Source organism: Aedes aegypti, chromosome 1, assembly GCF_002204515.2.
Source record: "Aedes aegypti strain LVP_AGWG chromosome 1, AaegL5.0 Primary Assembly, whole genome shotgun sequence".
Classification (NCBI taxonomy): Eukaryota; Metazoa; Arthropoda; class Insecta; order Diptera; family Culicidae; genus Aedes; species Aedes aegypti.
Window position 1 is genome coordinate 141,748,409 of NC_035107.1, and position 26,175 is coordinate 141,774,583.

The 26,175-nt window shown below is 40.4% G+C and overlaps 1 protein-coding gene across 1 annotated transcript in view; it reads left to right on the top strand.

The window, feature by feature from the left end:
• LOC5572105 (protein timeless homolog) overlaps positions 1-26,175 on the top strand; it is a 233,217-nt gene that overhangs the window by 15,038 nt on the left and 192,004 nt on the right. The window contains exons 3-4 of the mRNA XM_021849051.1: positions 12,433-12,556; positions 12,906-13,069. Of these exons, the coding sequence (XP_021704743.1) occupies positions 12,433-12,556; positions 12,906-13,069 (288 nt within the window). The remainder of the gene's footprint in view (positions 1-12,432; positions 12,557-12,905; positions 13,070-26,175) is intronic.

Sequence of the window (26,175 nt, forward strand, 5' to 3'; positions counted from 1 at the left end):
CACCGGGGTGCACCATGCCGCACCACACCGGTGGACGAACATGCCTCATGTTGAGGCCACAAACACACCACAAATTCGCCATACTGGCAACACTCTGCTCACCTGTAATACAATACAGACCATTCATCTGTCGCATACCTAAAAGAAACACAACAATTATTGAAAACATTAAATCATAAGCAATTAACTTACTTTTCGATCTTTCCAGACCGAACACAATCCAACGATTGTTTATTTACATTTTCATTCTCTCTATTGTCTGACAGTTCCAGAATATTCAGTCCGTCAATAGTATAACAGTTTAGACACAACACATTATTGTATACAACAATGCACATCGAGAATATTCTATGCAAGTACAATAGGGTAGAAGACTATATATAGGGCGAAATTCTATGTATCAAATCAGTCTGAAATAAACCGTGAATTCGAACGTATCTCTCTTCGTAATAATTATTCCCTACCGGATCGTATCCGCGGGAACAGTACTGTAAGAATAGAAATTTGAAATAGTGCTACTATATGCACATGCAGGGGGAGATCCATAACGGATAAAGTCGACAAATAGAGAAATCATAGTCCAAGCAAGATGGTGTGTTAGAAGAAATGAAACTTATTATATAGAATAACGTTTGCGTAGAATAACACATCTTTGAAATACGCATTTAAAAAAAAATTAGATTAAAAACTGGTTAAACGTTGACGTATCGCCTTAAATAGTAGCCTAATTATATTTTTTTTTTTTAAATATGGCAAAGTAGTATGGATTACGCCAACACGATCAAACATTATTTGAAAGTATGAATGTATTTTGTACCATATTTAAACTAAATGTGGTTAAACTACAATTTTGGTCAAGCAACTCTTGATATCTTTTTATAATTTTTGCACCTTTGAATACTTCTGTCGTTTTCCTCCCGTGTCTGTTGATTAAACTTCACTAACAAAGTAATTTTAGAAGTTCATTAATGTGTTTGTAATGGCTAAATTTAACATAGAAACAATATATATTTCAATAGATAAGAATCGGCTCACAAATTAAACTAATCAGCATAATCTGTCCTGGTTGATTGACTTAACAGTCAATCGAAATCTGGTATTCATGTGAAATAACTGTTTCAATACAAAATAATTGTGTTACTCCTATTGATCTACTTTGAATATAAGCGAATCAGACAATCAATTCAAAAATGTTCTTTAATTATAATTAAGTCAAAATAAAATAAAATTACGCAATGTTTATTGCAAACGAAACTAGAATTGGTGACCGTCTATCGTTAAATGCTAAAATATGTTTCGAAATTGGATAAGATTCTTGTAGAAATTGATCACTTCAAGTAAGACCATATGAAAAACCTATGCCCAGTGATGCATTTTGAACTGAACGCGAGCCAAAAATGAAAGGAGTGCGTTCAAATTTTTCACGAGAACGCAGTAGGCATTGAACTTTCGAGCCAGAGCCTGTCGCTGCTCTCGAACGGCCCGTTCAGGTCGCAATGAGCCTCTGCATGCTATAAAATGTTTGACTTTTACTGTGCGCCCTGTTTTCAAGTTGTCCGTGAGAGAGAGCGAGACAGCACCAACACACGGCGCACAGTAAAAGTCATGAAAACAAAAGAATTTATGGCACGTACAGAGGCTCATTTGGGACTACGAAGCTGCTGCTGCTTTCCTCGGTTTTCTGTGAGAAAAACAAGGAGAGATATATTTTTTGCTTTTTTTTTCACGCACACGATGACAGTTCCTTACGAGGTTTTCCATAAGTGCGAGTGTTAATCTCATTTTGTTTCGTAGTCGCGAATGCATTACAATGGACCGATGCACGAATTCACTATCTGACGTTTGAGAGGTGCCGTGTTATTTACGAGACCATGGCAACGAATCACTTCGGCACTGCTCAAACGTCAAATTAGTGAACTCGTGCATTGGTCCACAGTAACCGAAGCATGAATTTAGGATTATATCTGGGAAATATTTCCTGAATTGATGATAAGTTCAATTAAATTATAATGAATATAGCAGCGAACTGAACGCGTTCAAATGTATCACATCATGTAGAATTATCCATTTTTAATCCAAGCTGTGATCGAAACATGAATGAACCTTTGATCTGAATAATCTTTTAACTCCATAAAACCGTACATCAATTACCCAATGCGAAATAAAACCTACGCATAACAAAATGTATCATAATCATAGATGGTACAACGCGATTCATTAGATTCGATACCTACCAGCAGTAGTTTTTGTGTTATCCCTTTGCATTCTATAAACTCGTCACCTACCAGCACCGCGCAGCATCGACCAAAAATGCGCAACACCGAACGTTAAAACTGCACGAGTGTCTTCTAAAATCGGTAACACTCGGCTACGGTGCTATCCGAATAATAAAGCACGGTGGCAAAAATGAACACGAGCACCGACACCGGTGTCTCGATTGCTGCGTGTCGTGTTCGTTTATATGCACGAGAGCTGAGTGCTGTATTTTGTACGCCCGGTGGTGTGTTACAGAGAGGCTCGCCGTGCAGTGCAGTGTTTGGACATGTCTGAGTTTAAGCACTCAAAATTTTCTATAGTTACTTTAAATAAATCAATAAATCCAAATGTTCTTGAAAATCATTCATAAGAGCTTCTAATGTGTCATTCGTTACCTAATTGACCAAAAGTTGTATAAACAAGTTGAGATACATGATTCAACACCGTTGGCTTTGTTTGCTTTATTTCATCCTTACCTTAAACTCTTCATTTCTATGAAGATAAAAAAAAAGATTATGTATTGAAATACTTTTAAACATTGTAGTAAGATGCACAAAAGAGGCATATCTATATAAATGAAAATGGAATGGTGTTTTTATGTCACAAGTTGGCTTGAGAACAAGACGATCGATTTGAACAATTCTTTCACTTTTGTTTTCCTCAAGGGGTTGGACATTTGCGTGTGAAATATTATTTCTCAAAATCCTCCGAGAAAGTTGAGAAAACGAATACTATAAATTTGAGAAAACGAATACTAGAAATGTATACGGCCTACTGGCCAATGCAACGTTTGCCGGGACAACTAGTTGTTGGTAAACATGGGCTTGGTAACTTTTAAAACAAATCCCTGTCAAAGTGAATTGAAAGTGCCAAGAATAGAATAGCACAATTGAGCTAAATGAGGGTATAAGTGACAGAAACCTAGTTTTGAGAAAAAAGACTCAAGTTTTTTTAGTTATTTTCCATTTTATACTAATTGTGTGGAAGCCAAAAACAAGCCAATCTTCTACAAATAATATTATTTTTCCGATTGGTCGTAAAAATCTCCTTAAAATGCCATTGAAAAGCTTGAAGTAGATTTTTTTTCAGTTTGGGCCCCTCAATAAAAAACCGGGAAAATAATGAAATTTGTACCGGAAAAACCGGGAAAAAAGCGGGAATTTCAAAATGAATATTTGGTGGCCACCCTGCCATCTCGCACTGTTTGGACGGCTGGTAGTGAATATTATTACTTATTTTGAGATAAAATTTAATTAAAACAAAAAAATGGCGTTTTTGTTAAATCGACTTTAAATTTTTTTTTATTCATTTTTTTTTCAGTGTAGGCCAGTTGGAGAGTTGCTGCTTTCAGCAAATTGATATGCTTCGCCAAAGACACCATTTTTTAAAATAGTAAAATAAAAAAAATGATGTTTATAGTGGCGAAATTCCGAACTACATATTTTGGTTACCCAATTCGAACGCGTTTTGACGCTTCATTTCAAAAAGTTCACGTTTTTTTAACATTCGTCCCACTGTGCACCGCTGCTTTGACTGGCGTGCTAGAGGTCTGGTTTGTGTGGTGTGGGAAAATCAGAGCTTTGATACAAGCCCAACTTTGAGGCCGAGACCGTCGGATAGTCTGCTCTCAGTGGTGTGTGTGGTTTTGCTCAGAAACCAAGTTCATCATAGTTGCTGCAGAGGCGCATAACCGAAAAGCATAAAACAACCGTCGGAATAATGTTTTTCTTAAAGATTTATATTAATTGCTGTTGCTTTTTGAGAGGAGGAGTACATTAGTGTGGGCTTCCACGTCATGGATGATTACTTTTTTGATTGCTTAATGTCATCACTCACAGTTTAAGTTACTTATCACTTTTAGGTCACTTATCACTTTTAGGCCACTTATCACTGGTACGCCGCGATCATTGGTACGCCGCGGTACAGCGTGGTTTTGCGAACCTCGCTGTTCTTAATTGAATCGCGACGAACTTGACTTAACTTGCTAAACGATAGCCATCCTGACGTCTGTCAGTTGGGTCGCTCAAGGGTTCTTCAATTAGTGGTCGATGGCCAAATTTGGACACGTCCAATTGGGTCGAGCTAATGTATCAGAATCGTCACGTTTATTGCAGTTCAAAGGTTTTTATACATTTTCAAGGTCTGGAACAGTTTGCTAAAGTGTGTATGATAGAAAGAGTAATTTGTTGCATAGGTGAGACAACTGGATTGACAATGTGACCAAAAAGTTCATCTTTGCATGCTAAGCAATATCGGTTATTTGTCGCGATCACTTTGGCTTGGCTTGTTATTTGACTCCTCCGAGTTGCCCGCAACCAGCTCCGGACCTCACCGAGGGAGGTAAGGTGAGCCGATAGAACGATGCACCTCGGTGGTTAATGACTTCCATATGTGCCGTTTGTGATTGCATAATTGCCTGGTCATTGCTTTGGTGCTAGGATGGTTGGTGTGTGTTATTTTACAACATGGGTTTTATTTTGGGTTATGGATCCAACTGGTATGCTACAACAGCCATATATATCTCTTCCTATGGTGTTTGGTTTAATATGACCTAGCAAACATCTTCAAATAGCCATAACATTCGACATTCGTCCTCTATAGGTCTGAAGTTCTAATAAATAAAGAACAAAAAAATACGTTTAAAATGTTAGTAACATCCTAGATCTAACGATTTGACAGCCGTTCTTCACGATTTCTTCAAAATTGTATGTATGGTTTCATACCAGCAAACATCATGACTTAAATTCCAGTACTATTTCCGATCATTCCTACACTAGCTTCATCGGGGATTTTGTCCGATGCTTTTCAAGGAATTCCTTCAAAAAATCACACTGGAATTTTACAGAAGTTTCACCAGAGCAAACTTTAGAAATCTTTTAGAAATACTTCTAGGGTGTTTCTTTCAATTAATTCCACAGAAAGAACTTGAAAGAATCACTCAATGAACTTTTGAAGAAATCTTGGGAGGGATACCTGAAGAGCTCTGGACAAATACTTTAATTTGTTTTATACAATGAAATTCCTTCCTTAGCCGAGTGGTTAAAGTCCGCGGCTACAAAGCAACGCCATGCTGAAGGTGTCTGGGTTCGATTCGCGTTCGAGCCAGGATATTTTCGTTATGGAAATTTCCATGACTTCCCTGGGCATAGAATATCAGCGTAATACCTGCCACAAGAGATACGAGAAGCAGGCTCTGACCCAGTGAGGACGTAATACCAAAAAGAAGAAGAAGACAATTAAATTGTTTGTTTGAACTACTTAAAATCCATCCAGTGCGAGAAGCGTTAGTGGAAAACAATAAATACGAAAATGCTTGTCTACGAATTGTTAAATGTGTATTTCAAGAATATTCCATAAAATTGCCGAATCGCTGGATTGTAAACATCTACAGTAAATTCTCCTCTACTCGATATTCTCCAACTCAACATTTACTCAAACTCAATGGTTTCTTCAAGGGATAATACAATGTTTAGTGAAAATATGCCTTTGATGCTTTTGATTCTTACTTGCAATTTCGTAAAATCTCGTAAGGAACTGTGAACGACGATGCTGTAGTAATATTATAGAATACAAGCAATATTATCAAACAAGATAATAATTAACTAGAAAGTCATCCACTAAATTTTGATTAGAGTAGCAGTAATATATACCTTCTTCACTGACAACAACGGAAGAGCATCGTGGTTGATGATCAACACGCAACCAAGTCATAGCCCATCCTAGCAAATGAGAACGGTATCCCACACACATGACTTTGGATCAGGACTGGAACCATCCGACGATGAAAAGGGAAAACCGCATACGCTTTGGTTCCGGAATGCCACGAAACACTAATGCTTTTGTAGCTAAGCATTGCAGTTCTCGACCTACCGTAGTCAGTGGTGCTCGCAAGTGCACCACGCTACTCACCAGGAAGGGTTTCATTTGCGTCTTCTAATGAAAAAAGAGGTTCGCAATGCCACAAGTGGCGTCCCACATTGACTGCTCTGTGTTTTGTTTTGTCGGTTTCGTGCACTTTTCGAATAGCGCCCAAACCATTGATTTTAGCGATACAGATAGTACGAAGCAGTTTCTTGGTATGATCTTTTGATGCAAAAAGAGATAGATAGATATGGTATGGTATCCTCGGAATAGTCGTAGAAGAGGCAATGAGCAGCAATTTTGTCGAAAGCACGATTTTTCTATATCTTATACTTTTTGAGATACCGCCGTGCGGGGTGACAATGGTCCTAGGGTGTGACTTTGACCGCCCTTTTCGATGCATCTCTTGACTAGCACGGGAGGAAAAAAACTAATCCATGACCATCCAGTGGCTATTTATAACGTATTCTTGAAGCTTGCCACATTGTTTTCATTATTTTGGTTTTAGTTTGCTGTAAAAATCTTGGCCCAAAGTCACCCTTATGGACCAATGTCATCCCGCACGACGGTATATGCCATTTTACGAGAATGACCTCTAAAAATTAGAATTTTTGGCATAACTTTTTTCCAAGATTTTTAATATTTATGTTTGTAATCTCTACAAAGTTGTTTGTCATGAAAACCCGGGTTTTTGTTGAACGTGTCATGACGCTATCTTTTGAAATCACAAAGTTATTCATAAATTGTACAGTGAATCAAGGGTAGAGTTTCCGCATTAAATCTTCAAATGAGGGCTAGAATGATTTACAGTTTTGGCAACAAAAATTGAAATGTTAAATTCACAGCAATTTTCTACCGGAGCAGGCATGCATAACTAGCACCTGTCTATAGCATACCATATTGTTTGTATCATACGGTATGATACCCAGGAAATCGTTGCGCACGTGGTGATCGATCATTGTCATATTCTGTTCAAGTGGTGATAAGCTGATGTTGCGGAATAAAATTGTTGCAACTAAAATAAGAGATGACAATGTCTTTGTTGCTGCATGGTGGGTGACAATTGATTCAGTGATCATACCATATTAGGTATTGTACTGTACAGCTCGTGCACTGTACATGATCAATTCTCGCTGAATTGATAAGGTGGTGTACAGCTGGGAGGGAGAAACCAATACAAAATTTCTCTACGTCACAGTGAGCCTAGATTATGCTGTCACGAACTGTCACTGTGAGCCCGGATCTTAAACAATGGACAAACATGATAAAAGCGCGTAACTAGCCAAAGCATATTTTGGCATTTCATCAAAAGTAGCAAAAATCGAATTAGAATCAATTCATGCACATTCAAAAGTAACGTCACGAGGGTGCCGTTTATTCTAATTGATTGTGAAGCTAAGTATGCTGTTCCGCTCAAGAAAAGTAAAAATTTCTGCCCAAGAAATGTTCAAGAAATTTCCTACAGTGAGCTCCATTTGAATTGACATTTCTTTTCAACTGCATACTGCGATCAAAGAAAAATGCTTTTCTTGAGCATTTCTTGCAAGAAATTTCCCACGCATCGAGATAGGCGATTACTTTTCTGTTGAAGTGCATACTTCACTTAACGTACTGGAATGAGGCTCTTTTTACTGTTTTCAATAAAACTGATAATTGAACGCATAGAAAATTGTGGCCCTTTTTCAATGTTTGTCCAGAAAGATCGAAGGTACACAACAAATGTAAACTAGCGATTTGCACCAAGCCTGCCTTGATTGTCGTTGGCAAACTGGAGTTATCTTGCAGTTTGGAAAAATGTTGTATCAAATTTCGTGTGTAGTATCTGTGCCTCCCTCCCAGGTGTACAGAATTGTTAGAGCGACATGTCAAGCAATCCACTTACGCAATTTTATTTGTATCCATCACTATAGTAGGCTGTTTTTTTTTCGAATTTTACTGCATCGTGAACAAACTCTTTCTTTTTTCGTTTCAACCGTCAAGCGAAGTAGCTCGTTCTTTGGCTCACTCCCATTTTCCAATAGGCCGGGTTATTTATCATTTTTTTCCAATCGAAAAATATTTCGCGAACCAAGAAAGGCAAAAGTAGAGCAAACGGATTGATTTTACGGCAACAGACCCGCCAACGAACAAAGGACAAAGATTGGAAAGTTGTATCTTGAAACGTGAGAACTTTGAATGAACCCGCGCGTGTTGGGCTCCTGGCTCGTGAACTGCGGAATGTCGGCGTGAACGTGGCAGCTATCCAGGAAATACGCTGGCCGAGAACCGGACAACGTGAATTCCGAGCGGTGGACCCCATCGCCAACGCTTCATTCAAGTACCACATCTACTACAGCGGTGGCGGCAGAGCAGAACGTGGAGTTGGCTTCATAGTGATTGGGAAGCAGATGAAGCGAATTATTCGGTGGAAACCGGTAAGCGACCGAATCTGTGTGTTGAGAATGAAGGGCAAGTTCTTCAACTACAGCCTGATCAGCATATATGGGCCAACGAACGATAAGCCCGATGACATAAAGGATAAGTACTATGAGAGCCTGGATAAGGCCTACGGAGAGTGCCCAAAACAAGACGTCATGATAGTCATCGGCGACGCAAATGTGCAGATCTGGAAAGAAGATTTCTTCCGACCCGTCATTGGAACGGAAAGCCTTCATTCCGTTACCAATGATAATGGCCTGCGGCTAGTAACCTTCACTGCTGCTAGAGGGATGGCAATCAGCAGTACCTACTTCGCACGAAAGAATATCCGCAAACACACCTGGCGACACCCGAGTGGCGATGCCTGCTCCCAAACAGACCACGTGCTGGTTGATGGGCGACATTTCTCAGATGTCATGGATGTCAGGACATTCTGAGGCCCTAATGTCGACTCGGATCATTATCTCGTTGTAGCTGAAATTCGGGCGCGGTTATTCAGCGCCACGAGTTCCACAACAAACAGAACGCTGCGCTTCAATATACAACGCTTGTCTACTGATGGGGTAGCTGCGCAGTACCGTCAGCAACTAGAGACTGGTTCGATGAAGAGTGCCAGAGAGTGACAGACATGAAGAATGTTACCAGAAACCGTATGCTTGTGGCCGGTACCCGACAGAACAGAGAGCGGTACAGGGCAGCGAGAGCCGAAGAAAAGCGCATCTTCCGCAGAAAAAAGAAGCAGCACGAAGAAAGTGTGGTAGCTGACGCTCAAGAAAGCATGAATCGGAATGATATGCGGAGATTCTATGCAACGGTCAATGGTGCGCGGCACAATACCGTACCAGTGCCCGCCATGATCGAGAAGGGAATTTGCTGACCGATAAAACGGCGGTGACTGCCAGGTGAAAGGAGCACTTTCAGCAATTGTTGAACGGTGAACATGGAAATGTAGCGAGGAACAGGATGAACATAGACGATGACGATCAAGCTGTGGACCCACCGACCATAGGAGAGGTTAAAAAGGCTATCAGCGAGCTGAAGAACTGTAAGGCTGCTGGGAAGGACGAGATCCCGGTCGAGCTTCTCAAGCACGGAAGCGAGCAGTTTTACCAGTCGATCCACCGAGTACTTCTGAAGGTATGGGAGGACGAAGAATTGCTCACCGGCTGGTTGGATGGCCTCATCCGCCCTATCTACAAGAAAGGGCACAGACTGGAGTATGCCAATTACAGAGGAATTACCCTGCTGAATTCGGCGTACAAAATTCTGTCGCGCATCCTGTTTAACAGACTGAGACCGCTCGAGGAGTCGTTCGTCGGCGAATACCAAGCTGGTTTTCGTGAGGGGCGTTCGACAACGGACCAGATGTTTAGCTTGCGAATGATCCTAAACAAATTCCGGGAGTATAACTTGCAGACTCATCATCTGTTTATTGATTTCAAGGCGGCGTACGACTCAGTGAAAAGAAATGAGCTTTGGCAGATAATGTCTGAAAATGGTGACGTTAGACGGATTGAAGCAGGGAGACGCACTTTCGAATTTACTGTTCAACATTGCACTCGAAGGTGCTATTAGGAGATCTGACGTGCAGAGAAATGGCACTATTATCACAAGGTCGCACATGCTCCTTGGCTTTGCGGACGTTGCAGACCTAATTGGAATCGATCGCAGGTCAGTGGAAGAGGCTTTCGTGCCTCTAGAGAGGGAGATAGCAAGGATAGGCCTGACCATTAATTCTACCAAAACGAAGTACATGGTTGCAGGTAGAGATAGAGTCAGGCATGGTGGTGTAGGTGCTGAGGTAGTGTTTGATGGGAATGTGTTTGAAGATGTTGAAGAATTTGTTTACCGTGGAACACTTGTGACATGTGACAACGACGTTTCCCGCGAAGTGAAAAGACGTGTTGCGGCTGCGAATAGGGCCTTTTACGGACTACGTAACCAGCTTAGGTCCCGCAGCTTGCAAACGGAAACAAAATTTGCCCTGTATAAAACATTGATTCTTCCGGTGGTTCTACACGGGCACGAAGCGGGGACGTTGAAAAAGTCAGATCGGAAAGCTCTCGGTGTTTTCGAGCGTAAAGTGCTGCGGACAATACTCGGTGGGAAACTCGAAAATGGTGTGTGGCGCAGACGCATGAATCACGAGTTGTATCAAGTGTACAAAGATGCGAATATTATCAATCATGTCAAATATGGCAGACTTCAGTGGGCTGGTCACTTAGTGCGAATGTCGTAAGAAATAATTGTGAAAATAATATTCAGCAGAGAACTAGGTAGAGGTCGGCGGCTTCGGGGAAGACCACGAATTCGCTGGCTGTACGCAGTGGAAGAGGACCTGGCGACCCTAAACGTTCGAGAAGTTTCGCCCGAGTCCGACGTAGATGGAGCTCTACAATACGCCCGGCAATGGCGTGACGCTACGCTGTAGCCATCAAGATATCAAGGTAGGTATAACTAAAAATGGGTAAATATTTTGACATAAATTTGTACAGAAAATTTGTAGCCATTGCTGAAGTTCTACTTTGTGGTATTTGCTTCTTCTTAATCATTATTGCCATTCTGGAAATATGGATTATTCCACTAAGCTTGAATTTTTGGCCCTACTTACTCCACAAACATAAAACTCGTTCAACTCCTTTATGTCTTGAACGAATCTGCACAAACTTTTATAATGACGTTTGGTGATCTAAATATTCAAATGTTGAGGATACTACTAAAATTTTGGTAACTTGATATTATTGTTTATAATTTATATTATGTACTCCTTCTGAATGAACTATTACTGCTAACACGCTTACCACTATTTGCAGACCTCTGCTTCAGAGGATGACCATTGTTTGCTTGGTACCAAGAACATCATCGCCCCAGACAGCCACACATTTCGGACCGTGGAAGGAGAAAGACTCGAATCCAAAGGGGAAAGCTTATTTAGCATTAATATGCCATCAAAATTCAAACAACTCTGGTCGTAGACACTAAACTCTGTTGGTTGGTGGGTATCTGCTCATGCCCTGGTGAGATGGCGTCCCGCCAACAGAGCATGCCAATAGACGGCGAAAACAACAGTAAGAATTTTACACAACGCTTAACTTCTCACGTAAAACAGCGGATCTTCCGACACCGAATGGCGAGGACGATGACGACGTCGTCGGACTGCTTCCGGGCCATCCGGCTCGGTAGTGGCAAATTTGTCTTTAACGTGTGAGATATGTGGGTGATATTGGGTGGTTGCAAGTGTTGACACCGGATGAGAGAGCGTTCCGAGCAGGGATTTGATGTAGGAGTAATTTCAACGGTTGAAACGGCAAAATGATACGACACTGTTCTGATTATATTGAATGTTATGGAGCTTGTATGTGTTTTCATATTGTAAACCAAAATTGAATGGTTCATTGACGCTTCACATCAGGGGTTTCCAAACTTCCTTTTTATTATGTTATTTACAGGCAACTCCCTAATTCGATGGTCCCTTCAATATCGTTTAGTATGTTGTGGGTCTCCCACTATCAAAGTCACCCGCATTATCAAAAATAACCCGTTTTGCGGAACTCAGTTTTGATTTCGGATTTGAAAAAATGCTATATTTATTGATACAATGACTTTGAAATAATTGATATTTATTTGATTTAAAGTATGTGCAAGTAGTTGTTTTCTGTAAGCAACAGTAGTTTTATCTGATGAAATCAAAAGGTAATCCTAATTCCATTTTTTTTTATCAAAAACTGTTATCAATATATTATGAAAGAGGAAATTTAATATAATTTTAAAAAGAATTTAAAATCCGCTGTGATCGTTAAGATTCTGAAGTTTTTGTTGCATTTTGAACTACTTTTGAAAACTTTTTCGTAAAGTTGGGCTATGATTAATTTTTGTTTCTTCTTTTAAAATTTTCAGCGAATCTCTCAGCGTACCATGCTTCCATTGGATCATAACCCGGATAGAACACTTCGTTGACATGATGGGTTCGGATAAAACCCGCGCTCGTCTTTGGGCTAGGCGTCTCCATGTGGCTGTGCAGGTAATATTATGCAATCCTGTTTCTTCCCGAGCGTCGTTTGAAGCAATTTTATAAATATTAAATTATTGCTGTTTTCTTTCTTTCCTTCCATGATGCTGCCTGTCTATGCTCTTCCGGCTGGTGGCGCACGGCAATAACTTTTCCCGCTGATTGCATTGTTCAATGGTCCACTGAACACCGGTGGCCACTTCTGCCGGTTCTGCCTGCCATCCGGAACTGCTGCACGGATCACTGACCAACCACATCGGGGGTCGCACATGCATGGATCCCATTCCACTCGCTGGGATTTCCGGTATTTAACTATGTGCGCTCTCCGACATCATAATCACAATTTTAATGAACCGGACAGGCTTACCGTGAGATGCTGCACAGTCTGCAGGCGCTGCAAAAGCTGCCAGACGAGAAAGCCAAAGACCTCTTTCTGATGCTGCAGAACAATATCTTCTACGTGCTGGAATATCGGGAGGTTGTGCTGCACTTGCTGATAAACTACAAAGAAACTAACAGCACACGGTAGGTGATTTACCTTCATGAATAACGTTGACCCGAAACCTTTTTTGCTAACAGCAAGGTGGGCAACCGTCGAGCTGATTACAGTTGTGCACATTTTATTTGAATGAAGCAAAGGGGTGTTATAAAAAACTAGTTCTAAGAAAGATGGTTCAATAATTTTTCATTCCATTAAAACTGTATGGGAGCCAGAAAAGCAAGCCAATATTCTTCGAATTGTGTTATTTTTTGTACCGAACGGAAAAACCACGTGAAAATACAGCTGAAAGCTCGGAAACAGTAAAATTTGTATACTTTGCTTAATTCCAACATAATGCCATTTACACCTTTAACGTTTGGGTTCCTAATATGTAAGAGATAAAAGTGAGAAGCAAAATAGGTCAGTGTAATTTTGGAGCACATTTTATATTTGTTGATAACATGTTTGATGTAATTAAATGACAAACATAAAGCTACGTGAGAACTACTTAGGGGAAAGTCCTGTATGCTCGAACATTTTGCGCTTCGAATTTATAGCTTAGCTTAGCTTAGCTTAGACTGACTACACATATCAATGGTTGCTATTCCGTGATTGACCGAAGTCAGTGAAAATGCACAAAGAATCAACTAGAAGTTCGGCTGGGATTGGCCATAATCTTCTTTAGTGTGCATAATTCAGTGCCTCTATTTATACAGGGTCAATAACGGCGCCGGCCACGTCCTTGCAGTCAGGTGGGATTGGGGGAAGGAATGTTAGTGTGTAACCTTTGCTTTTTGGAGACCGTGTTTGCCTCTGCATCTCCACAAAGGTTACTGGGAGGGATGTTTGTTAATGGGGAGGATCGTTGGGTCATAGGATTCACTTTGATAAGCGATTAGACCATGATAAACAATGATTTGTGAGATATATACATGCTTATACGTAAATATAATATTTTGATTTGATATGAACAATTTCTATGTAGAGAAAAATTATGCCGACACTTGAGGTGACGAACCATTCAAAGTTTGTTGAACAAATACCTAAATGTAACATTCCTACAGCTGTCAGGACGAAAACATGTGTTATTATATTTTACTCATTTGAAAAGAAACAAAAAACTCGATTGGTTGGGACATCATAGAACACTCTTATTCTTATGCCGACACTTACAGTGGCGAACCATCCAAAGTTTGTTGAATAAAGTGAACCTTTCGCAAGTCTACACTTGTAGTGTCGAACCATTCAAAGTTTTTTTAATTACAAAAATAAAAGTATATAAGAGGTGTTCTGAAAAAAAAAATGTTAAACATAAATAAATCATGAATCAGAGTTTGTGTCGACACTCACAGTGACGAACCATCCATAGTTTGTTGAAAAATCATATTTACATCCCACCATTGTAACGATTGAATGTGCAGTCATACATATTTTATAGATTAGAAATAGTAACATGAAACGAGCTCACCAATTGATCCGTTATCCTTGACTGAGCAGCCACAATCCACTTTCGACTTCACTCGTTTGCTCGGCTATAAAAAAGCACTCAGGAAAAAAAAATAAGCGCGCGACCCAAAAAGAATAAAAAAAAAAAAACTGTTCGGGCTTTCTTGACGCACTGCCCAGGAGCAAGCGTCAAGGTCGAAGGATCAAACAGAACTAACCGATCGCGGCACTTTTTCAGTTACTCCAACCGAACTCACCGATCACGCCACTTTTTCACTTACTAGACCAACGCGCGACATGTTTGATCCTGCCACTCGAACATTTTGCGCTTCGAATTTATAATTCAAAAAGTACAGTATATTTGTCGTTTATTTTGTTACTTATTAAAAGTTCAACCATTGAACAAGCGGAAAAATATAAATGCTGTGTTGTACCTTTATATTTAGAGTTATTATACTTTGACAGCCAAAATATCGTGCATTTAAGGAAACGGAATAAAAAGGGCTAATTAATATGAAAAAGTGAGCAAATCATTGTAAATTTTGGTCAAACTATTGCTCATGTCAAATTATCCCTCCCCGCGATGGGAGGGCATAGTCCATTAGCCCATATGATGGAAACCAAAGGCGTAACCAGAGCCGGATTTGAGCCTCGGGAGGCCCGGGTCAGATCTCTTTACGGGGGCTCTTGGTACAAAATGATACGGAAAACTTAGTATTATGAAAATAAGATATTTGGAAAACTCCCAAAAAAGGTAATATAATTCGAATTCGAATATACCCACATTACTTCGTAAATGTTGCGTAAAATAAATAATCTGTATAAAATACTTGAGAAGTCATGGATAATGAGATTGAATTTTAACTGAATCGTTCTCAATCAAGTCCAAAATAAAAAATGACTTGAGTACCAATAGCAAAGATTATGTTATTTTTTTTTACAATTTTGCTGCAGAATGACAGTTGTTAATGAAGCAATAGGCAAATCGTTAAGTACTTTATTTTATTGTATAGACATTTTCTGTTTTGCTACCATTATTGTTGAAAAAACGGTTCATATCGCGACTGGATAAAACAATATGCTTTAAAATACTTAATTTGATTTTCGTAACGGTAAAAGAACAAACGATTGCCTAGCGTTGCTTTAATAAGATATTGAACTAGTCTTTGTGGACAAGGAGCAATTGCCTTCAGAAAAGCACATGAGCTGCACTATTGGACAACTAACAACTTCCAGAATTAACAATATGAGCCTTCCCCAAGGCTCAAGTCTTAGTTACTTTCTTAAAAACTTTAATGTTCCCGATATTGCCAACAGTTTTCAAGAACAATGCACCCTAAGACAACTTACTGATGCATTTGTAGATAGCCGTCGAGCGGAAATCCTGCAAAGACCATAGCAAGTTTTTTTTTATTAATCTATCCACTTGGGTTTGCAATTTAGGAATCGAGGAAAATATAATTCTATAAAAACTCTGTAGATTTGGGTCAAAAATATGATATATTCTAAACACTTAGTAAAAATTGCAATACTCAAACAAAATCTGTGGATTTGGGTCAGAATTGTAGTAAATTCTAGTATTACAACAAAATCATTAAAAAAATAATACAAATTTATTAGAATCTGGAACAAATGGAAAGGAGTACAGTATACTATGGAAATATCGAAATTCCAAAACAAGAAAATCAATGAATTATCGAGTTTCTTCGTCTTTTCAAGATTATTCCAGGATATACTGGCTATAACTGCATGTCTGTCACATTCGTCATTTTTGACAATTTCGAGTTAATACCGGGGAGAGTCACCAAATGATAAATACTTTCAATCAATATACTCAAATCACTCTTGGCACTTTTGAGTTCTTGGCAAATTTTAGTTTCGTCCCATACTGCCATAAAATGCACACTTGGTATTTTATTTACTCAATGCCTACTTTTGTCGAATGTTACAAATATGCAGTCATGGGCAGTATAGAGCACTGTAATTTTAACAGTATCTTTCCAAAAAGTTTGCTATTATTAACCCGCGAAAAGTTTCAAAGTTTTAGATACAACCTTAATGATTTTCATTAGCAGACGGGGTTGGTGGTCTGATGGCTACCGCTTCTGCTTCATATGCAGAAGGTCATGGGTTCAATCCCAGGCCCGTCCCTTTCCTCGTACTTTGTAGTTGTATATCTCTCACTTGCTTCTATCTTCCATTCTAAATATATCACACTCAATCTATTCGTTCATAGCAAACGCTAGAACCAGAGACGGACAAGAAACCGTTTCCCTAACGCTTCCTACTTCCACGCGCACGCCTTTCTTACGCCTGATACATAGGCAGTCTGCTAACCACAAAAGCAAACCTCTCTGCCATGCCTTTCCCCCAATCCATACACTCCCGCATGAACTGACGTGGATGCAGTGGAATATACGGTCTACGTGGGAGTCAGTTCAATGCATCATCAATTCCTCCCCCTTCCCCTCATTGGTCTGCATTCTGACGTGGCAGGTGCCATTGTTGCCTAAAAATAGAAGATCACCAGCACTTATACACTGAGGATGCCTGTTAGTCCCAAGCAGTCATTCGGTTGGTTCCTTGTGTAAGTGCAGCTGAATTGGCGATACTGGAGTGCATCCACGGGCGGCCAATCAAGCTCAAGCTCAAGCTCAAGCTCAACCTTAATGATTTTCATTAGCAAATAGATAGATTTTCATTGAAACTGAAAAATTGAGCCAAAAATTTTGAATTTGCTACTCACTTTAAAATAATATAATCTCATGTTATAATATCTCTGTTGCAAATCGTATCGGATTTGTATTTTAAATTTAAAATCATTAATGTAAAATATAATCCATCGATAATATTTACTTTTTTCACTTCTCGGGAGGCCCCCTACATCGGGGGGCCCGGGTTATTTGCCCCCTCAGCACCCCCCAAATCCGGGCCTGGGCGTAACCTGTAGTGGTGGTATCACATTTTGGCATTTTTTGCTTAAAGCCGCGTCATAATTTATATGGCATAGACGCAATAATATCTCGGATGTGATCCAACGGACATTCTGCGTCATTGATAGAATTGATGCCTATTTCAAATAATAAAATCTATTCGAAGTGAGCATGAGTATGAGCATGAGCATGATTGACCGCCCGCAGTTGCTACTCCGTTATTGCAAGAACAGCTGTACTTACACAGGGAACCAACGGACACTACTCGGGATCAGTAGCATCCTCAATGTGTAAGTACTGGTGCTCTCATTATTATAATAAACAATACCGGCGCCGGCTGCGTCCGAATGCAGGTCAATTTGGGAATGGGCGGGAAATGTTGACGTGTTACTTGCTTTACAGAAGCCGAGGAGTCCTCTGCACTTCCACAAGAAAACACTGGGAGTTTGGATGTGGGAAAGGATTCGTTTTGGTAAACGATAAATATATAATTCAAAATGAATACGTGAGCATATACACGAATGACCGACACTGATAGTGCGGTTACTACGCAAACCGGACACAATGGATCCGGATTCCGTAGCTCACCCACAAGGAGCATGCAACAGATTCAACGGATCCAACACTACTCTCAAATAATAAAATCTATTCGAAGTGGACATTAATACTATTGGTGACGATCAGTATGCCTTTTGCTAACCTGAATAATCCGTAGCCACTCTTACTATTAGCTAGCTAGACACATCGTTATCATATTCGACAATCCTTTCTCTGAGGAAAATTACTAGTAGATTCACTGAGTAGAAATAAGTGGCGACAATCTTATTTTATTATGGTTTTTACATTGCCATAATAAGAAATACCTCTTTTGTAACAACGGTATAAATAATCTGATTCCAGCTTCATTTTCGCAAAATTTACAAGTAAAAAGTAGGCGTTGTGAAGCATTGCATTTGCCACGGAAAAGTGAATCTTGTAGGAGACTGTAATAGAAGCTTAAGGTAACTTTACTCTTCAATATTCACTTGAAAAATGACTAATGGAAAGCAAGACGCTGAGATTAGAGTGTCCATCCCGGGACATCCCGGGACAAGAAATCCCGGGATTTGACAAATTTTGGGATTTCCCGTTTCCCGGGATTTTATTTCTGACATCCCGGGAATCCCGGGATTCCAGAAATGTACGTAGAATTTGATGAAAACCACTAAATTTCAATGAAAAACAGTGACATTTTTCCTCCCTATCAACCTTATTTGATAAAGTAGTAAAACATAGTGGAAAAGAGAATAAACGAATAATTTACCAACTGGTCAGTGTTCAGACAGATCGGACTAGATGATATTTTGGCCTTGTAAAGATAAGCCAGGAACTTTATTGGTTCTGATTTTTCCGATGCTATTTTGATACAGATGTTTCATCAAACAGATAAGTTCCATTATTGTAGCAAAAAAATGCGAATATTTTGTTATTCTGGACGCTTGGGGTCCAGAAGCACTTGGTTCAGTCTGAACACCGACCAAGTAACAAACACATATTTTTATTTGTCTAATTTGCTTTCTTTCAAACATTAGCCGTTTTTATAAGCCTATGCTGAGATAAAAAATTTGAAATACACCTAAACTGCCGCAAATCGCAAGTCAGTATCATCTGTAAGAGGTAGGCATTGCGAAAATTAACTGAGAAGTTTTCAATCTCGTTTTTCATACAAATATTCAAAAAATTCCAGGAGATTGGAACATGTTTCGATCTCAATGAAACTTTTCCAAACCTTTCCAAGAAAAATATAAAGATGACCAAATAACGATTCATTTTTGTGTTACACGATGCGAAAATCTGCAGTGGGACTAACATGCGTTTACTTTTCATTATGGGACAATTTGACTTGGTGTTTTTCTCAATTTTACTGAACAAAAAGTGATTTCTCGTTAGTGCAGCTGAAAGATCATTAGAAGATATAGTGAAAACTGATATCAACTCAATTTTGACCAAAATGCAAATGGGACTGACTTGCGATTCATGGCAGTAAACTTCAGTCAATAATTTTCAGTAATTAACTTTTAGCATGATCTACACTACCTTCAATGGTCTTTAATCGTTTCTTCTGTTCTAAAGTTCTTATGACTATTCAAATGTTTCAAGCAAATTGCTTTAAAATTGTTACTTAAGTTTTTATCATACTTCCATTCATATGTGTTATAGAGAATTTGGAAAAATCCATAGCATGCCCGTAATTAGTCAAGCTGAGTTTTGATTATTGTTAGGTTACTTTATTTAGAAGGTCATGTCTTAAATGTTAGCTATAATTAACATATCATTTTGAACTGTTACATTATCTGTTTATTTCACTGAAAAAATATTGTATTGTTAAATTTGTACTTCCATTTCAACCGAAATGCTAGTTTTATTGAAAATTTGATAAATCCCGGGATCCCGGGATTTCCCGAGAGGAGCATAGATTTTTGTCCCGAATCCCGGGACGAGCAAAATAGCCGGGAAATGGACACTCTAGCTGAGATCGATTATTAGGGTACACCTGCAAGTTTCGAAAAATTGTTGAACAGACAAGGAAAATGACCTTTTTCTTCTTTTGGTAAGACTTGACGACAATTGACATTTAAGACTCTAATCTTACGTAAAAGACAGGAGTAATCAGAATAGCACTTAAATGACAAATTATTCAAAACCATTTCGATTAGACAGTATTAATAATGACACTACTACACAACTATTTCAAACAAATTCTGATGGAGCTGTTAATTTTTTACAATGCTTCCTTTCCTCAGAAGCAAGGGAATATGGGTATTTTTCAAAAACTACCACGTCACAATACTAATAAAAAAACAGTGTTCATGTGGGCACCATAGCCTAGTCCGTCTGAGTATTGCTCCTGGTAGAGGGGACACTTGACAAAAGCCAGACCGAGGGTTCAGCCTTGACAAGTTAAGCTGTCAGGCAGCTCCAACTGAATACCTTACAAAACAAAACTATTGCTCATGTCAAATTATTTGAGTGTTCCCCGTCTTCAAATGCTTGTTAATTTATCCTTTTTTTAAGATGTATGCTCTTCATTGTCAAATAATTCTGAGCCTCTGTATTGTCAAACAATTTGGCAAATACTTGTCCATAAATATTTGATTTACAACCACGAGGTTTATTGCTGGCCAATTCGAAAACTGATTCCACTAGCCACTGGAGCGCATTAATCCGTATTCATATGTCTATGGCCAGTAATTAAAACTAAATAAACCGTAAACTATCAATCACAAACACAAATGCATCCACGATAGACCGCGTTCAACTGCAAATTTGAAAATAAACTCCCGCCCGGTTCGAAGCCCATCGGCCAGCAAACGTGGGTACTCCTTGTGAGTGGCCATTCGGGACGTGGGAGGCGAAGGGTCATTATCGGAAATCATCCATTTCGCGTAAATCTGTCGACATTTCGGGCAATGTCAAACGGAAAGCGAACCGGGAATGACTTTTTTCGGATGAACGGTCACGGCCGATGGTTGCCGTTCAGTTCAGATGCAAAACATCGAAATGGTGAAAAGTTGAATTTGTTGTTACTTACTCGCTGTCTGTCTCTACGAAATTCGTGATAGATTTTCTTCGACTTTCGTAGGTATAGGGATAGAGTATTTATTTTATTTTTTTGGTTCAACATCATTTAACTTGATAAAACCACGCCAAAAATATTTCGCCAATTCACTCGGTTCATGGCCGCCTCTCAATGCAGCAGAGGTCTCGGCTGTCCTCAAAGAGCAGTGTGACATCGACGTAGCCTTAGAAAGGACCCGCAGGGATCCCTAAGTGACAGCGATCAGGCTGCCGGTTGCAGAGGCTAACAAAGCGAAGAACTTGGGCATACTCAAGGTTGGCTGATCGGTTTGCCGCCTCATACAACTGCCTCCTGAAGTTTACTTCAAGTGTTTCGGGAAGAGCCATAAGTCTTGGATTTGCAATGGTCCCGACAGAAGTAAGATGTGCAGGAATGCGGCAGCGATGGCCATGGGGTAGGCGATTGTAAGCAATTCGCTTAGTGCCTAATATGTGTCGACAGAGCAGGCAACGGACAGTTAACGGGTGGACCCAAATGTCCGGGCACAAGCGAAGTATCAAAGCCGCCTAAACGGAAGTAACGCAGTTAAAGTAAAACCACTGTAATGCAGCCCAGCAGCTGCTTTGACAGTCAGTCTCGGAAACGAAGACCGACGAGGTGTTACCAACGGACCCTTACCGCATACCATCCAACAACGGAATTGGGTGGCGGATAGGTCTCAACAGCTAGCAACTTAGAGACGACAGGGCGATACTCGATCCAAGAAGTAGTCTCTAGCTCAAATAACGGTTTTGCGATAGCAAAATCAACGGCGTGTTCTATTGCAGTTGTTACGCGCCCGCAAGGTGGTTGATTGAGGAATTTTCCCACATGGTCGACAGGATGATAGCCGAACTAGCTAATCGGCAGCCAGTAGTGACAGCTGGCGACTTTAATGCATGGGCAGTGGAGTGGGGTAGCCGCTGCACCAATCAATGAGGCCAGCTATTGTTGGAATCCCTGGCCGCATCAAATGTAGAGCTGGCAAATGTGTGTACAGTGAGTACCTTCCGCAGAAATGGTTCATAATAGATTATCGACGTGACGTTTTGTAGTCCTAACCTTTTAGGTACCATGAACTGGCCCGTTGATGTCGGTTATACTGATAGCGATCATCAGTCGATTCGCTATAGTATAATACCAGGAGGGCGGAAGGCAGCGCGATATAACTCGACCCAACCCCGAGGATGGAAAACAGCGCGCTTGGATGGCGAAGTTTTCACTGAAGCCTTGAGGCGCGAACGCAACACTCTGGACCTAAACGGTGAAGAGCTAGTTGCTGTGATATCACGAGCGTGTGATGCTTCCATGTCGAGTAAAGCCCCTCCTAAAGAGAACAGGCCGCCGGTGTAATGGTGATGCGAATCAATTGCAAATCTTCGAGAAATCTGCCTTCGGGCTAGACAAAGAGTGCAACGCGCACACACAGAAGCACAAAGAGAAGAACCCGGTGCAGCATTCAGAGAGGCAAAGTTAGCTCTTCTAAAAAAATCAAGAGTCGAACACGGGCTTGCTTTGATAGTCTATGTAAGAGTGCCAAATCGAGTCCGCGGGGTGACGGTTACAGAGTGGTAATGGCTAAGACCAAAGGTGCCATAGCGCCCCAAGAGAAGTCGTCCGAATTGCTGTGATCGATAATCAATGTTCTCTTTCCGCATTATCCTACTAGTTCATAGGCCCAGCGCCGTACGCGGCAGACGAACGATGAACTGACAGAAGTCGTAAAATCATTCGCGTCAAGCAAGGCAGCGGGACCCGATGGTATCCCGAATGTTGCCTTAAAAGCGGCAGTACATGCGGATCCGAACATGTTCAGAATAACGATGCAACGCTGCACAGATCAAGGAATCCTTCCGGATGTATGAAAGCGTCAGAAATTGGTGCTTCTACCAAGCACGGGGAAACCACGGGTGACCCGTGGGCGTATAGACCTATCTGTCTACTAGATACGACGGACAACTTGTTCGAGGGGTTGATCCACGACAAGCTACTAGTACCTGTTATAGCCGTAACCAAGGCCAAAAGTCGTTACCAAGGAAAAGACGATATTTGTACGAGCTATGGACCAATGCTCGGGTTCACTAATTTGACGTTTTAGCGGTGCGGAATTCACTCGTTGCCATGGTCACGTAAATAACACGGCACCGCTCAAGCGTCAAATAGTAAACTCGTGCAACGGTCCATTATTCAATTAAACTTGCTTGGTTGGTGGTTGGCCAAATAATGACATATCATTTCTAATTTACAGGCATGGCCTACTATGATTAATTCAAATTAGGCTCTGCCTGCTACATCTCCCCCACTTAGTAAGAAGAGAGCCATCAGGGAAGTCTTGATTCGCATCCGGAACGTCTAAGGTATTTTCCACTTGGCGCGGTCGCTGATGCGGACAGAATTTCATCTTCGTCTTCAACCGATGGCATAGGGCCTTTTCCCGCTGCACCTTCGTCAGGACAATCAACTTCGAGTGAGGCCGGCGTCGGAAGGCCAGTGGAAATAGGAGCTTCGTGAACATCCGACAATCTAGCAAGACAGAGTGCAGCTTCGAGCTTTGTCGGCCCTGAACCGTTCTATGGTATTCCTGAGTGCACTCTCAGGATGAAACTGAAAAATTGGGAAATGTCCATGGTAGAATCCAATTGGAACGCCACGGATACATCCAATCAAGCGAAAAGATTCATAAAACCCAGTCTAGCTAAAGCCCGGGCTATACTGAATCTTAATAAAGGAAATCTTAGGGTAATAACTGGCCTGATGACCGGTCACTGCCCAAGTAGGTATCATCTTAAAAATATAGGAAAAATACAATCCTCTGAGTGTCGTTTTTGTAAAGCTGAAGACGAAACTGCTGAGCATTTACTCTGCAACTGCGGAGCATTGCTTAATCAAAGAACGTTAACATTTGGAAAAGGGTTATTAGAGCCCTTGGAAATTTGGCAAGGTAGTCCTAATAGGGTAATAGACTTTATAAAACGAGTTGTGCCCAGTTGGGACAGTGTGACACATCAACCAATGTCTATCACATCTCAATTGTGAAAGGATATTTGATGAGCACCAAATAAAATATGGGTCATACCACAATATTCCTAAATAATGGAAGCAGTGGTTAAAAGGCTCTACAGATGAGGGAAAAAAAAAGAACATCCGACACTGGTGCTGCTTCAGCTGGTCTGGCAATTGCGACAGGAAATTGCACTTCCTCTATCAGGATTTCCCATGGTAATTGCTGCGTTGCTGGCTCTGGTACGTCGGAATCGTACCGGGACCGCATTTGGTTGACGTGCGATCTTACCAGCTTCGACCTCGTGTTCGTGTCCAGTGACACGATATAGTGAACGGAACCTTTCCGCTCGATGACTCGACGGGCATTCAAGACTTGGTGTTTCGTGAATGCCGTTCAACTTACACCAGGTCATCTTCTTTGAAGTCGCGCTTGACTGCTCCATGCTGACGGTTGAACTAGGCATTCTGCTTGTGGTTCTTGACTGCTAGGGCTACAGGATCAGGCTTCTTCAAAAGGTCCTACGTAGTACCGGTCGTCCTAGGTACGCTTCTGCTGGAGACAACGACTGTGCTGTGTTTCGGTTTGGAGTTGAACGGTACACCGAAAGGAATGTCTGCAAGTGCTCTAGTGTGAGCCTTCCCCCTTACGGAGCTTCTTGAGACCACACTTGAGGGAATCAACAAATCGCTCCGCTTGGCCGTTGGAATGCGGGTGGAATGCGAAGGTGAGCAATACTATTTTGAATTGTGTGCCGTTATCCGAGATCAAAGTATTCGGATTTCCGGAACGGGAAAACGTCTCACGCAGCAGATCCAACGTCGCGGTCATGGTGATCGATCGAGTACGAAAGATTTCGGACCAACAATAACGACTGGGCCAGCAAAATCGATGTGGACACGTTGCCACGGCTTCACTGCGAGGGGCCACGATCCCAGGATTGCTTTCGTCGTCAAATGTTGATTTGACAGCTGCTACGGATTGATTCGACTTACTTTGTACGAGTGTACGAGACGAAATAAAATGTACAAATGAACTCAGAAAAAAGCGTTTTATGCGAAGAAACTCATCAATCTGAAAGCGCCGGGTGTTGACTTGCCCAAGTAGCACTGGTAACAAATGCAATATTTTAGAAAAATAAAACAAATTACACTGCCGTTGCATTTCAGATAATTTGTAGCATATCTCATTGATGATTTTCAATTTTGGTTACTAAACTATTACATTGTAACTTACGCTTTGTTTACATTACATAGGTGTTGCATTTTTACTTGTATGTAACTTAACCTACAGCTGTCAAAATGAATAAGTTACACTGAAATTGAATCTGTGGTTGCAAAAAAACAAATATCACGGTAGGTTACAAACAGATTGCTAAGTCACAGGTGTGTAACAGCATGAAGTTTGTTTACCATTTGTCATAGGGGAAGGGGTGAAAAAATGAACAGGATGGTAATATGAACACCAAACTTGTTACGAATGAACAACAAAATTCAATATTTTTTTGTTACGCACGGATGTTTTAGAGCATAAATAAGAGTGTTTTTGTTGATACGGAGATAAATTGAAGTCAGAACTACGTAATTTTAGGCACGGAAGTGTTGATGTTTTTCAATTAAGTGAATATCGTAATGATATGATGTCGAAGCAGAAACCTTTAGAACTGTTTTCGAAGGGATTGTAATCATTCATAGAAGTTTTTTTTAGGACTGTGATAAAAAAAATTCAAAAATGTTTGTTTTGCTCGTGTGTTTTACCACCAACATAAAATGAACATTTCCATATTTCCATAATATTTTAATGACGATGAAAGTATGTGAAAATTTGGCTGATTTAGCCTTAATTCGTGTCGCTGCGTTAATTAACATCTCTATTGTTGATGTTGTGCGATAGAACCAGTTATAATTAATAAACAAATTAATAAATGGAGGACAATTTCTGCGAGTAGACATATCACAGAACATCAAGTCACATTTGTAATGTTCTCTTTACTACTTTTGTGGGGAACGCCAATCTTTGAGGCGATGACACGGAATGACGAGAATTCGTTTAAGCAGGCAGGATCCGTCATCAACTGGATAATTTTTAAAAGCTGTTTTTTCGTTCAAAATCATGAATATATTCATGTGTTCACTGTATTTTATTCTCCATCCGAAACACAGTGAACACATT